The 15,639-nt window shown below is 40.5% G+C and overlaps 1 protein-coding gene across 2 annotated transcripts in view; it reads left to right on the forward strand.

The window, feature by feature from the left end:
* Positions 1-15,639, forward strand: part of C5H8orf34 (chromosome 5 C8orf34 homolog) — a 221,400-nt gene that overhangs the window by 144,511 nt on the left and 61,250 nt on the right. For both annotated transcript variants that reach the window (XM_083187222.1, XM_083187221.1), the window contains exons 9-10: positions 6,564-6,649; positions 13,734-13,807. In XM_083187222.1, the coding sequence (XP_083043348.1) occupies positions 6,564-6,649; positions 13,734-13,807 (160 nt within the window). The remainder of the gene's footprint in view (positions 1-6,563; positions 6,650-13,733; positions 13,808-15,639) is intronic.

Raw genomic sequence — 15,639 nt, forward strand, 5'->3', positions numbered from 1 at the left:
ACTGGTGATCTTACTTGATTTTGACGGCATGCAGTCAAAATCTATTAGGGTGATGGTAATCGCGGGACCACCCATCACTATGGCCTCTACACATGGAGCAATCTGAGCTTACTTTCTATGCAGTCTAGACAGATCTCATAGTTAATAGCCAAAATTGCTCAGTGTGTATGGGCCGTTAGACCTGATTATTAGTAAATATGTCCCATTAATTAACTAAACAACAGTTAATAACAGTAGTGCTCCCAGGGAAGGTAGACTGAAATGATTACAGTCTCTGAATGTCAGGAAGAGCACACAGAAGACAAGGACTGTGCAGGGTGAGAAAAAGAGGTTGGAGGACCCTGCTCATGAAGATTAATATATAAAAATTCAATGCAATCCCATAACATTATCTGGCTATAAGGTTTATCCTAAATAATAAAAGAAGGTGGTCATGTTTTTGTAAAAGTGAGATGCAGTGTTGTCCTTTGTATGGGCAGTATTCAATGAGAAAAATTTGCCATGTTTTATGGCGAGTTTGTGCTTTTCTCGCGTTGGATGGAGACTTTTGCTCTCAAAAAGCGAGCAACCCTATTCAACGTGCACTTCTCGCCATCTTTCTGAGTGATTTTCGCCGTGTCCCTCCGTGTAGCAATTCTCCATCTTTTCATGGAGAAGTTAAATGTGAACTTTTTAAATAAAAGTTTTTTTGTTTTAATTTTGGTGTAAAAAAATCAGGAATTTTATTCTGAGAAGGGGCATGTTATTTTTATTCATGTGCTTATAGCACATGAATATATATTTTAATAATAAAAAAAATATATATATATATTTATTTTTTTACACAGAGCAGCCAGCCGCTCATTAGATATTCATATATTCACTGCACCCGATCATTACATATGCATGATCGGGAGCAGTGAATATACCCGGTCCCCTGCTGACTCTGGGGGGGCGGGGCAGCTTGTGCTGCCTGGGTCCCGGGGGGGGCCCACCTCCCCCCCACATACGTTCTGGGGCAGGCAGGGAGACTTCAATCTCCCTGCCTGCCACCGTCCCACGGCTCCCTGCCGCGGATGCTCGTCCGCTGCAGGGGTTAAGATTTGCCGCGAGGGGCTACTCGCCCCTCCGACATTGAATACGGAGAGAGCGAGTGGCAGCCAGCCCTCCGGAACGCAGCGAGTGTTCAGCTAATCCTAAACAGGATTCGCTGCACACGGCGAAATTTAACATTGAATACTGCCCTATGAGTTTACCCCACTGCATTTGTGATCACAGTTGAAGTTTGCGTATGCCTAAATAAAAGTGCAGCATTGATTGATTTGTTCTTAAAGTGGGATTATCAGCATTTTGTACTCGCCACATATTGCCTTATGGCTATAATTTTGAACTTTCCAGATCTCCGTTTACATTTAGCTAATCAGAGAGGATTTTAGGACTGGGTAGGTGGGGAACCCTGTTAAGCTCTGGGAGCAATCAGCCATTTAATTATTCCCGTTACCAGGGTTTTAGGATGCAGAATAAGCCCTACTGCCTGCTACTGATCCTCAAGCAGAGAAAAGCAGGAGGATTACCTACCTAAATGTAGCCATCCACACACCTCACTCTGCTACTTTCTTTGTCATTTATTATTGATTTATTTTATTGATGGTTTATTATAGAGCACAGCAAATTCTGTTGCACTTTACATTAGGAAACAGTGATAGAACAAACTGGGTAGTAACAAACCAACATAGGGGTATATTCAATCAGGGTCAGACTGGGACTGAAAATAGGCCCTGGCATTTAAAGTACACAGGCCCACCACGGCTCCAAAAAGGGGGTGTGGTCACTCAAAAGGGGTCTTGTCCTCAAGTGTACCGCATAGCAAAGTTGACGTTTCTGGACTATTAGTCCTTTTATCAAGACAAACATGTCTAAAAGTGAATAAATACAATATATGGTGCAAAATAATTCTATATATGTTTTATTAACATACATACATACACATGTGATACACACACAAATATACAAACATACACATACATATATTTGCAGACATGTAGACACACTATACTGTGTTCCTCCTTCCTTCCTCCCTCCCTCCCTCACACACATGATACACTTACTGCATGTGACAGCTCCTCTGTCCTGAGTCCTCTCCTCCTGTCTCTCCATGACTCTGGGCTGGCACTGACTGACTGAGTGTCATGTAGCTCCGCCCCCACTGCTTAGATTCCGCTTCCTTTGCACTGCAGCTGCAATTAGTGGCTGGGGGACAGGAGTGACATGGACCCATCTCTGGTATGGTTAGATGTCCACATTGATATGTCTGTACATCCTCCTGGACAGCACTGTGCATAGAGGGTCGCGTTGCATTGACTCAACGTGATGTCATTACGCGATCACGTCTCACGCACATCTCCACCCTCTTTACACAGTGCTGCCACGGAGGATTTTCTGCCGGAAATGAATGTTAATTGAGTGGACAATCCAGCCCCGCAGCCCATGCAGCCATTGGCCCTTCTGGCATTTGCCAGAAGTGCCAGATGCCGAGTCCGGCCCTGTATTCAATTGATGTCGAAACTGCCGTCTTGCCGAATATACGCCAGTTTTCGACATGAATAGATTGCGAAAAACCAGGTGGATTGACGGAATATCCGATAATCCATCTGCTTTTGATGGAAACACAGCCAAAATCGTTTTTTGTTTTTTTCTACAAGTCATTTTTTATGCAGATCGCATTTCCCCATTACAAAAATAGAAAATGTTACTAGAAAAATGCAACGGAGGAGTATTCTGGGAATTATCCTCCAATTGCCCATTAGTACATTCAGGTGATACTAAAATAATGCGAAAAGTGTATGATAACACCCTTTTCATATTATTTGACATAAAATAATTTTAATTTTTGTAATATGGAAGTGAGTCATATACTGTGACTACAGCCTGAGAATATAAAGGCATACACTTATTGATTAAGTCTCGTCATACAACAAAATTCTAATTATATTAAAAAGTAATATTGTGATTTATATTTTTCTCTTAGTATTTACTGGAATTTTGCATTTTCATTCATTTGTGAGCTAACTGTACTGAAGCCAACGGCATCGGATCACTTTATCCGTTTGTTAAAAAGTATTCATTACTATTTCTCAGAAAAGCTGCTTATAGTTTTTAATTTTATCCTAGTGTTCACAAATGCCAGATCTGTGGAGTTCTGCCAATGTATTAGTGTCTAGTAAGTAATATTAGACTACATTAGTATTCATCTACCGTTCTGGCCAATGTTTATAATATATCCTTTTATAAAGAGATCAAAGTAATATTGGTCTAATTCCATTGGAAATAGTTTAAACATATTAACCAAAATTATGATAAAAAATACTTAACCTTTATAATCTCAGTGATGATTTAGGGTTCATTAGATATATTTGTGATGCCAAATCTTAAGGTTAATTGGGGAAAATGTACTTTATGGGGAAATTTATTAATCTGCTGATCCCAGGTACGAATGGATACGACCGGCATTGGCTGTATTTCGGGGAATCGTGAAAAAGGGCAAATTTACTAATCTGCCGTATTTACCTGATTTGTATTTTCCAATGTCGTATCCATATTTATGGCCGCCAAATAGGTACGAGGCAGCAGAATTGCTCCGCGACTGATTGGCTAGTCACGGCTCCATAGAATTCCCTTGTTAAAGTTTAACCTGGGCATCTATGGGTTGTTCCCATCACAGGCGCCTTTGTTAAATATTTACCTGACGTCACCGGCCAATACCCCAGTCCGGGGGAGGAGCTTAAGGGAAAATACAGATCTGATGTTATACCCCCACTTCTTTTTGCAACACAATGATTTCTTTACATATAAGACTATCTACCAGTCCTATAGTTATGCCCTGGAAACTGCCAAACTAACATATTTCCAAACTCTCATTTCTGCTCAAGCATCTAACCCAAAACGTATTGTTAATACATTTAAATCCCTTCTCAACCCTCCCTCACCCAAGCCACCGACCACTATCCATACACAAGATCTTTCTTTCTACTTCAGGGATAAGATTGACAAGATCAGAGATGAATTGGTATGCTCCAACTCAGTTGGTGATATGCTCAATTCCATACCTGAGCGCTCTGACGCATTTACTTCATTTGATCCCAGGAATGAAGATGAAGTATCTGCATTTTTCTCTTCCTCCCACTCTACTACCTCTCCCCTTGACCCTATGCCCTCGCAAATAAGTAAATCTCTGTTTCCCGTGCTCATTCCAATCTTAACTAAAATCTGTAATCTCTCTTTCTCTACTGGTGTCTTTCCTTCATTGTTCAAACACACAGTTATTACTCCGATTCTGAAAAAAAACAGAATTCTGATCCAAGCTCTCTCTCAAACTACCGTCCCATCTCTCAACTTCCATGCACCTCCAAACTACTTGAAAGACTTGCCTACACTCACCTCACACGCTTTCTTAACTTGCAAAACTTACTGGACCCGTTTCAGTCAGGTTTTTGTTCCCAACACTCCACAGAGACAGCACTGACTAAAGTTATGAATGATCTGGTCACTGCTAAGTCTAAAGGCCAATATTCACTACTAATTCTTCTAGATCTCTCTGCTGCTTTTAACACTGTTGACCAAACACTACAATCCATAGGTCTTAAAGACACAGCCCACTCTTGGTTCTCATCCTACCTATCTAACTGCTCCTTTAGTGTTCGTTTCTCTGATTCTACCTCCTCTTCGCTACCTCTTTCAATTGGAGTAACTCAGGGTTCAGTTTTAGGTCCTCTGCTTTTCTCAATCTATACCTCATCTCTTGGCAAACTAATCAGCTACTTTGGATTTCAGTATCATCTGTATGCGGATGATACTCAGCTCTACCCATTCTCCCCGAACCTGTGCCCATCTGTATTGAGCCGTATCTCTGAATGCCTTTCTGCTGTTTCATCCTGGATGTCATATCACCACCTCAAATGTAATATCTCAAAAACAGAATTATTATATTTCCACCAATAAATAGCAGTTACCAACCTGATATCTCTATTGCTGTTGAGAAGATGACAATCACTCAAGCTCGCTGCCTAGGTGTTATCCTTGACTCAGAATTTTTCTTTGTACCCCACATTCAATCTGTCCCAAAATCATGCCACATGCACCTAAAAAACATATTTAAAATTCGCCCTTACCTTACACAAGACACTCTAATCCATGCTCTCATCATCTCACGCATTGATTATTGCAATAGTCTCCTTATTTCCCCAATACAGACTCTCACCACTACAGTCCATTATGAATGCAGCTGCAAGGCTAATCTTCCTAGCCAGACGTTCATCGTCTGCAAAGCTACTCTGTCAGCCACTTCATTGTTTACCTGTATTCTACCGTACTCAATACAAAATTATTTTACTTACACACAAAGCCATAAACCAAACTACACCAACATAAATATCTTCTCTTATCTCAAAATATCATCCAACACGACCTCTACACTCCACCCAAGATCTGCATCTCTCATCCACACTCATTACTCGCTCCCATTCCCGACTGCAGGACTTTCTTCGGGCTGCACCCACTCTGTGGAATGCCCTCCCAAGCACAATAAGACTCTCCTCCAGTCTCCAAACCTATAAGCGTTCCCTAAAATCTCATCTCTTCAGGCAAGCTTATCAAATTGAAGAACCAGTCACAGAACCTTGCATTCTGGTGGAATCGATGCAATAAAGAATACAGTTTCTATCCTTATGTATCAATGCCTATTTCCCTATTGAGTGAAAGCTTGCGAGCAGGGCCCTCCTACATTTTGACTGTCTGTAAATACCCTGTTTGTTGTATCACTGTCTCCTTTGTAAAGCGCAACGGAATATGCTGCGCTATATAAGAAACTGTTAATAAATAATAAATAAATAAATAAATAAACTGCAACTTTTTGCAATAATACCTTTCAGCTACACTAACATTCTATACATCACGGTAAATGTAATAGCCTTTGATGATAATTAAAATGGAAAAATCAAATTGGTATTGCTTTTTACTGTAAATCATTGGTGCTTTAAATCTTCCCTATAGTCTTGGGCAGTGGTTCTCAAACTTGGTTCACAGGACCCCACACAGTTCAAGGTTTCCAGGCCACTCGACAGGTGCACTCATTACTGACTGACACATGTGGAGCTAATTATTTCACTTGATTCTGTGAGGAGACCTGCAAAACTTAAGGTGGCCATACATCTACAAATCGATTGCCAGATTGGGCTGGTTAGAACAAAAACCTGGTAATATCTGAATGACAGTTTTTGGCAGTTTTCCAGCAATTCAAAGAAAATAGTCAACTGTCATTTGCTCTCATCCATTACCAGGACTTTGTTCCAACCAGCCCAATCTCACAATCGATCTGTCGATGAATGGCCACCTTTACACTGTGTGGGGTCCTGAGGACTGACTTAAAGAACCTGTGGTTTAGGGTTTAATATTGCTGAATTGCCAAAAGGTTGGATTGGCTTTCACACTGTGTAGACTGATTATTCATTTTATTACATGAATATTTTATTTGTTATACCTTACACTGGGTTCCCAACTCCTCTGTAACAGTACTTTTTGTGTTTTAGATTGCAAGGAGATAATCTGGCTCAGGGAGTAGAGGAGATGCCAAAGGAATGCTCTACTACAGAGAAGGCTGCAGGCGACACAGGCAGTGAGTACAAATATTATTCCACTTTTTTTGTAGATATACATGAATAAAGAACTAATAAATAAAAATGACATGTAGTATTCATGTGATACGGTTAAGATGCCGGCACCAGTATCACATCCAGTGGCCACAACTTTGGCGCTGGATTCCCAAGATACTGACATGGGAATCCTAGAGTATGAAGGGTATTCAATCCCGGGTCACGACTGTCGATCTTTCCCGACAGCCATGACCCTGGCCCGTATCCATTTTGCTCAACAGCATATCGCCAGATGGGATTCAATGTCCCGCTTCGCGATTGGTGAAAAGGGGGTGTGTCCACGTAAACGGCCATTGATTGTCAAGATTCGTCCATGAATGCGATAATTCATGGCCGTATTGGACAAAACGGGCCCGGCCGCTTTCAAAGCCGGGCCTGTTCTGTCGATCTGCCTCTTCAATGCTGTCGGACAAGTCAGCATTGAATAGGCACCCTCTTCTATTTCCCTGTTGGAAATAGTGGCGGGGATTGAATACCCCCTTAGGCTGGAGAATTTAGGTTTAGGCACTTGAGGAAGGGGAGTAGAAGATAGGGGTAGGAGGATAGGTTGAGGCTGTGGAGGTGGGGGTGGTAAGTGCTGCAGGGGGAGGGTTAATGTTTGGCTGTAAGGGTGAGCGGAAGGGTTAGGCTGAGTGAAGCAATGGTTAGGCTGAGTGAAGGAAGGTCAGAGTAAGGGGTAAGTATACTATTGAGGAGTCATGAACTATTAAGTTCATACGTTGGTGAGATTCCACTTGTTAATACTTAAGTGTTTCATTCCCCTTATTTGCCTTTGTGTTCCCTCAAGAAAAAGGCTTCACCCACTTGCACAGCATTCAGTGTCTTATAATGCAAAAGCAGTGTATGGTATGAAACAGGGATGGGACCTGGGCATGGGGGGAAGTAGTGGTTAGAGAGGTAGGAGGAGCCTCTAATCTGTTCATACCCTCCTATATAATATGTCAAACAGCATTATGTTTAATTTCCCAGTGATTATGATAACATAATGTGAAGTTTAAAGCTCAACTGCTTCTCATTAATCAGGACAACTGCAGCTGCATTTATAGCAGTACTTAAGACCCCATGCATACACTGCGCCTGTAGATTATGTGGTCTGGCTTCTCAGATTTCTGGGTCTATGAACAGCATCATAAGGGCCCAGTCAGTGTGTTGGTTGCCTATTGTATTTACTTATTTATAGCCTAGTTGTATTACAATCTGTACTGGAGTAGTAAATACAAGTAGGTGTGTTGAGGAGAGCAATAAACTGTACTATGTTTTCTCACCAGGAACATTAAAAATTTTTATTAAACAACAAAATATTTAATTTTTCCCTATATTACACTAATATCTTCTCTAAAGCCCCATACACACGGTGTATGGGATATGGTCGATAAACAACCATATCCCTGTGCGTACGGGGTGATTATCGCCGGAAGCGCGTTCCCATGACCAGCCCAGCAGCGGCTACCTGGCGAACAGCTGTGTCCCCCTGCAGTTTCCTCGGCAGTATCTCCTTTTCATCAGTGACCGTCTCTGGTTGCTGATGAAAAGGTGACACTGAGCAATATGATTGCTGAGCAATATATTACTCCGTGCGTACGGAGCTTAAGATTGCGCTAACTTGGGTGTCCTCATTTTATCCGTTTGGGTTCTCTTACTTTTGGATGTTGAATGTACGTGCTTTCTGCCCCGTATTGGCAGCACTGTAGCCGTTTCCCGAAAGCTGTGGGATGTGTATATGGCTGTGGAAACTAATGAATGGTCTGAACAGGGCATCATCAGTGCTTTATATGTGAATCTTTCAATAATTGGGTTTAGTTGAAGTTTTTATAGGCCGTGCTTATGGTGATATTTTGAGTAAGTATCGAGTTTCTACTCCTTCTAGTCCACAAGAGTCACCGGTAACCACCGCCATTGTATGATATGTAGGTTTTGGCATGCATAAATAACACTTAAGCATTGGAGTTAGCCATCATAACAGGAAAGGATTTCGAAATATGTTTCCCCTTCATAAATAGTAATGTCAATACCGTGAGACTGAGAATAAAGTGGTAAAATAGCAATAGGACTAAAGTAGTTGCATTTCATACGCAAGGCAAGTGCTTCCATGTAAGATTATACTAGACTTATGCTGGATACACAACAGGTCGAAAGGGTGAAAAGGTCGACGGGGTCAAAAGGTCAACATGAAAAGTTAGACACGATATGAGTTTTTCATCATTTTGGGGTGTCTAATTATTTATTTATTATTATTTAAATACTGTAGCGCACACATATACTGCAGCACTTTGCAGAGAATATTTGAAAATTCACATCAGTCCCTGCCCCAGTGGAGCTTACTATCTATATTACCTACCACATATATACGCACACACATTCATACTAGGGTTCATTTTTGTTGGGAGCCAATTTACCTACATATGTTTGGATTGTGGGCGGAAAACCCATGAAAGCACGAGCAGTATATACAAACTCCGCACAGTTAGGGCCATGATGGGAATCGAAACCATGACCTCAATGCTGTGAGGCAGTAATACTAACCATTACACCATGGACCCCAATCAGTGTAACCATACTTCCCAACATGACCCATTCCAGGAGGGACAAGATGCTGTTTCTGGACATCCATGCTAGTGGCAGTTGCAGGGCTGCAGCACAGTCCAAAATTTAGATAGGGGAACCCCATCAACTGCCACCCTAAACCGCACAGTCCAGACTCACTGGCAGGTGTAGCTCCCCTATTTGAATTCGCGACAGTGGTGCAGTCCCACCTCTACAACTGCCAGAGGCAAGGAAGTCCAGGAGCAGAGCATTTTGTCCCTACTGGAATGGGTCATATTGGGAGGTATGGTGTAACGCATACCCTGGCATAGCTCGATTTGCTCGCCTTGCTTCGGGCTAAGTGCCTTGCTACGCTCGCTATTATATTCTCCCTCTGTGCCAACAAGTATGGTGAAGAAAGAACAAGCCAATTCAAATCCTCCTTTATTAAATGGAAAATTGAGAATATCTACTATCTTAACGATATTACCTGTGACAAAATTTTTCCTTTGTTTTCAGAATTTGTGATGGAAAGGCAATCCCAAACACAGATTTATTTAGATATCTGGAAATTTGGCATTTTCACTTAAAAATGACAACAGCTCTCACTGCCAGACCCCTAACCTCTTTTGAATACATCTGCTGGAAATGTTCATCCATTAGAGGATTAATTTCTAGTCCATACACTCCTGGGGGAAGGCCCAGGCTCAACTCGAGAACCACGTGAGTTAGCATGGGAAAGAGACCTAAAACAATCCTTAGACCCGAAGATTAGGCTGATATTTGGGAAATGCCCCTTCCAGCTCTATATGTGTGAACATTAAGGAGAATGTCTATAGGCTGCTATATTGTCGGTACTATGTACCTTCTCGTTTAAAAGCTATGTTACCGGATGTATCAGATAGATTCTAGAGGGGGTGTACTGCTGAAGGTACATTTCTACATATATGGTGGTCCTGTCCGAAAATTACCAATATTTGGAGAGAACTCATAACCTTACGTTCAAGCTTATTTCATGTCACTGTCCCCCCCGGATCCCAAATATTTTCTACTTCCTTTAACCCTTCCCACTCTAAACCGACATCAAAATAAACTATTCCATCATATAATATCAGCAATGACATGTCAAATTGCTGTTGACTGGAAAAAGTCCCCCCCAGCTCCGATGCAAGCAATCATATCTCGCATTTGGTATGTCTACAAAATGGCGTATATAACCACTATTATACGTAATTCCTCGAAAACATTTAATAAATATGGATTACCTGGATTACCTCTCAAAATACTCCATCAACATTTAACGCCTGAACTACTCTCCCTTGTAACTTTATAATCTAACAACCTTTTTTTTACCCCCTTGGTATGTGCTACCCCTTGAGGAGGTCCTACTTTATTTTACTTACCTACTACTCCTTGTGACTTCTATGTTGTTCTTTTCACTTTTCTAATTACCTTGCTGGATCGCTACTACGGGCGGCCTGCCACACCGCCATAGCGAGGTATTTGCTTCTCTTCCTTACTTATAAAATTATGAATCACTTTATTGTATTCTAACTCATTTAAAACCTGTTAGCGCAAATGCGTTATATTGTATTTGTCATTCTACTGTGGTTCACTCAATAAACAGTACTTGGAAAAAAAAAAAAGAACTAGCCAATTAAAAATAAAAACATGAAAAACTCAAGTTGACCTTATGTGTCTACTTTTTATGTCAACCTTTTGGGTCAAAAGGTTGACATATTGCATATAGACATTTTTCTTGTCTGTTGAGTGGTTAAATTCAAGTGCCTGCCTGGCTGCGTGACAGGGACTGACATCATTTGTGTAAACAAACCTTGAAAGGGCGCTCGATCAGTACACCGGCGGTCTACCACCATGCAGTATCCATTGTTTACCAGTCTTACTTGTATTATTTTGTTTCTCACTCAATGAAACACAAAACAGTTAAAACACATCAAACCACCCCCCGACCCCACCCAGTCATCCAAGTCTCTGGAACATCAATTATTGCAAAAATATTATAAGCTTTCTTCTTCCTTACTACAAACACAGTACAAACATCTAATAGTGCTACACTCCGGACCGCATGGCATTATTATCTAGATGACTAGTGTTGCTTCGGTGTGAAAGCACTCAATGGTAACAGAAGAGGAAACCAAGACAGACGCCAACCACAATCGAGCACACCTTAGTAATTCCCATTATGCTACAGTATAACACAACACAAAAATCTCAGCCAAACAGCTTCACTGGTTTCCTGTATTGGGGAAGTGAATTCCTAACAAAATCTTTGATTAAATTTGGCAATTCAATGTATTGTTAAAATGTCTCAAATGAAACAATGAATGGAATCACTACTATAACAATTGAACTTGTTTGAAATAATTGAGTATCTCTTTTTCTGTTTTATTACTAGTCCTGTGAATGTTTTAGCATTTTGATTGGCTAGAATGGTGAGTGTTCTAATCTTTGGATAGGGTATAGTGTAGAGTGGGATTATGAGTGTTCTAGAGCAAGTACAAATTGGTGTAATCCTATGAATGTTCTAATGATCTTATTGGCTACCTATGTAAACACAAGAGAAAATAAAAACTCAACACATATTGCTCCTTGGTGGGGTTTGACTTAAAGTTGTGAAGCTGTGTATGTTTAATTGTCAGATTCTGGTGTTCCGTCTTATTAAGAGACTGTACCTCTATTTGAAGCTGCCCCTCCCCTCCAGATCATGCTTCAGAAGTTTTTGCTTCCTTTTCATTTATAAACATATATTTTTTTAAAGTTTTGTATGTCTTGTAATGTCATTTTTCTTTAGAATTGTACTTTTGTTCTGAAAAGAAAGATTGCTAAGCCTTGTTCGCTACTGAATACTTGACTGCAAAGCTTAACCCATTGAGTGTTATCCTAAAGACCCCCATGCACAAGTCGGACCTGATTTCCCTTGAACTCCCTCGACTGTCTTCCAGGAGTCCTTACATCTGATTTGGCACTTGATGTGCCAATATTAAAATTACTCCCAGTGAGCTGCTGGGGGAGTTCAAGGGAATTGGATGTGATACATCGCAGGTGCTAAGAAGCACCCGCGATGTACACCTGACGACTGCAGATCGGATATATCCTATGTGCAGGTGGTTCAATCTCCAAGTCCGATTCCATGTGCACAGGACCGCGCATCAGATCAGATGGGATGTCAAACATATGGGATTTGGCCAGTGTTCACACGATTTCTCGGCCTGATACATTGGAATCAGATGAGTAGTGGACGGGGGCCTTTACCCTTCACCATAAGATAAGGGTTATTCATCTTATTTTTTTTTTTTAAATAGTGGCATAGATTGTGTGAGATCCTAGAGACTTGGGGGGGGGGGGGGGGCTGTAATCAATCCCTTGTTAGGTGACGAGGCATGTTCCCCACCATAACTTTACTGAAAATACAGTAGTAGTTATTTTAACCACCTTAGAAATCTGCCCTGACTAATAGCAATTATATCTGCACTGATGTATGAAGCAGTGATAAGGGAGGAGAAGTGAGCCAGAGGAGAAGTGGCCCATGGCAACCAATCAGCACTGAAGTAATATCTATTATTTGCATAATATAAAAAATACAGAGCAGCTGATTGGTTGCCATGGGCCACTTCTCCTCTGGCTCACTTCTCCTCCCTTATCACTGCTTCATATATCTACCCCGTGTTCTCAAATGAGACTTATCTAGAGATGTGCGCAGACCCCCATGTTTTGGTTTTTATTTCATCCACATGCTTTGCCTATGCAAAATCTTCCTCAAGTGTTTTGGTTCGGATTTCGAAATTGCAAAAAATAATCATCATTTATAAAATTTGCTAGAAATATATCTTCATACTATGGTATTTATCTATGATACGTCTCTCAAATCCTGCCAAGTAACCACTGTGAGGCCCATGCTAGAAACGGTAGTATAGTAATGAATGCTTCTACGTCACTATATTGTATCCCAGCCATTCCTTAGTACCCTGCCATTAGTCAATTATATAGGTCAAAGTCGAAATCTAAGTGCTACACAAACAAATCTTAACATGCCCTGTTAAGTAAAAGGGATCTAGTACAGTATTTATTTGTAAATGGAACACTTATCCAGACATCGCCTGATAAGTCTGGAGATACTGCGGAAGAAGACAGGCAGCAGACTGTCATTTAAACTGAATGCTGCTCTTCTGCTACCTTAAATATCCTACAGGCATCAATTATTTTACAACAATATTGGGCTTAACCACTAGTAATTCTTGGCACTACATATCAGCCTTTTTGTTTTCATCATGATCAAATAAGATACACTGCTCCAGTCCATTAAGACATCATTCATCGGGATCTGTTCATTGGCAGACAAGATACAAAACATATTACCTGTGTAATTCAAAACCTGCTCTTAAACCACCTATTTATATAGTTTTGGCAAGAATCATGGAGGTTTACATATTTCAAGAGATTAATTATTCCAAAGTAATTACATGAACGCGAACCTTATTATTTTTTTTTGTTTCCCTGGAACAGATTTATTGCCTGGGGCAGAAGCATTAATGGAGGATGATGAAGAATTTGAAAGTGCATCTCAAGTGACAGGACCCGTAAGTAGCTGAAATTGACAATAATAATCTAAGAAATGTATTCGGGTGACAGGAAATTTGGATAGAAAATGACAAGGAAGGTTTTTCTTTGTTACATTGCAGATGACACTATTATTACAGATAAGATGTGCCATTAAATGAGTAATCTGTAAATGGTAGGAATTATTTTACGTGTTTATAATTGTCTGACAAGAAGCTGGTGAACTTTTTCGATGTCTTGTTGTACAATTAACAATGGAAAGAAAATATACTCATTTTATGGCCCTGAGCTGGTCTACTGAGTTTGTCCTACTATGTTACAGTACTTTTAAACTAGTTTTTGTGGACCCACCATAATCGATGGTTGCTAGTTACATAGTTACATAGTTACATAGTAGGTAAGGCTGAAAAAAGACTTGCGTCCATCTAGTTCAACCTGGTATAGATATCCATTGCTGATTTGGTAGGTTCTGGTATTTTACAGACAAATTATATTTCTTATTTGTACCCATGGATGTTTTTCTCCAGTAAATGTTTGTCCAACTTTTCCTTGAACGCATTTAATGAGCCAGCCGTTACCACCTCTCTGGGAAGAGAGTTCCAGAGTTTGACTGTTCTGACCGTAAAGAAATTCTTTCTACTAGCTGAATGAAATCTTTTTTCTTCTAATCTATACTCATGCCCTCGCGTCCTAGATTCCTTTCTAGTAGAAAAGAGGGTACTTGACAGTTCCTTATATTGGCCCTTGATATACTTGTACATGTTGAGCATGTCCCCCCTTAAACTTCTCTTTTCTAATGTAAATAGTCCCAAATTGCTTAATCTCTCCCCGTAGCTTAAATTCTCCATTCCCCTAATAAGCTTTGTTGCTCGCCTTTGGACTTTTTCTAATTCTATGATGTCCTTTTTATAGTGTGGGGCCCAGAACTGTACTCCGTACTCTAGGTGAGGTCTCACCAATGCTTTATATAGTGGCATAATTACCCTTGAGTCCCTAGTTTCCATTCCCCTCTTAATACATGCCAGAATTTTGTTGGCCTTTTTTGTAGCTACATTACAATGGGCACTACATCCTAGTTTGCTGTCTATTTGGACTCCTAGATCCTTTTCAAGTATGGAATTACCCAGTTCCTCTCCGCTAAGGTTGTAACTTGCACACTGGTTGTGTCTCCCAAGGTGCATAACCTTACATTTATCTACATTGAACCTCATCTTCCATTTTTTTGCCCACTCATCTAGAATTGCAAGATCATTTTGAAGCATCGTGACATCTTCTGATGATTTGCAGACTTTGTTAAGTTTTGTATCGTCCGCAAAGATGGATACATTGCTGAGTAACCCTATCCCAATATCGTTAATAAAAATGTTAAACAAAATGGGCCCCAAAACCGAACCCTGGGGCACTCCACTTAGTACCGGTATCATATCTGATACGGCACCATTCACAACCACTCTTTGTTCTCTATTACATAGCCAATTCCCTACCCATCTGCAGATATTTTCACCCAATCCTAGGCTCTCCATTTTATTAATCAATCTCTTGTGTGGGACAGTATCAAATGCTTTAGCGAAATCTAGGAAAATCACATCTACAGCATTTCCATTATCGAGGTTTTTACTAACCTCTTCATAGAACCCTAGTAGATTAGTTTGGCATGAACGATTTTTCACGAACCCATGTTGGTTAGCACTGAGTAGACTGTGATGATCTAAATATTTCTGGATACCATCCCTTAAAAATCCTTCAAATAGTTTACCCACAATTGATGTTAAACTAACGGGTCTGTAATTAGCGGGATCTTCCTTTTTTCCTTTTTTGAATATTGGCACTACCTCTGCTATTCTCCAATCTT

The sequence above is a fragment of the Crinia signifera genome, chromosome 5, assembly GCF_055691185.1.
Source record: "Crinia signifera chromosome 5, ASM5569118v1, whole genome shotgun sequence".
Taxonomy (NCBI): domain Eukaryota; kingdom Metazoa; phylum Chordata; class Amphibia; order Anura; family Myobatrachidae; genus Crinia; species Crinia signifera.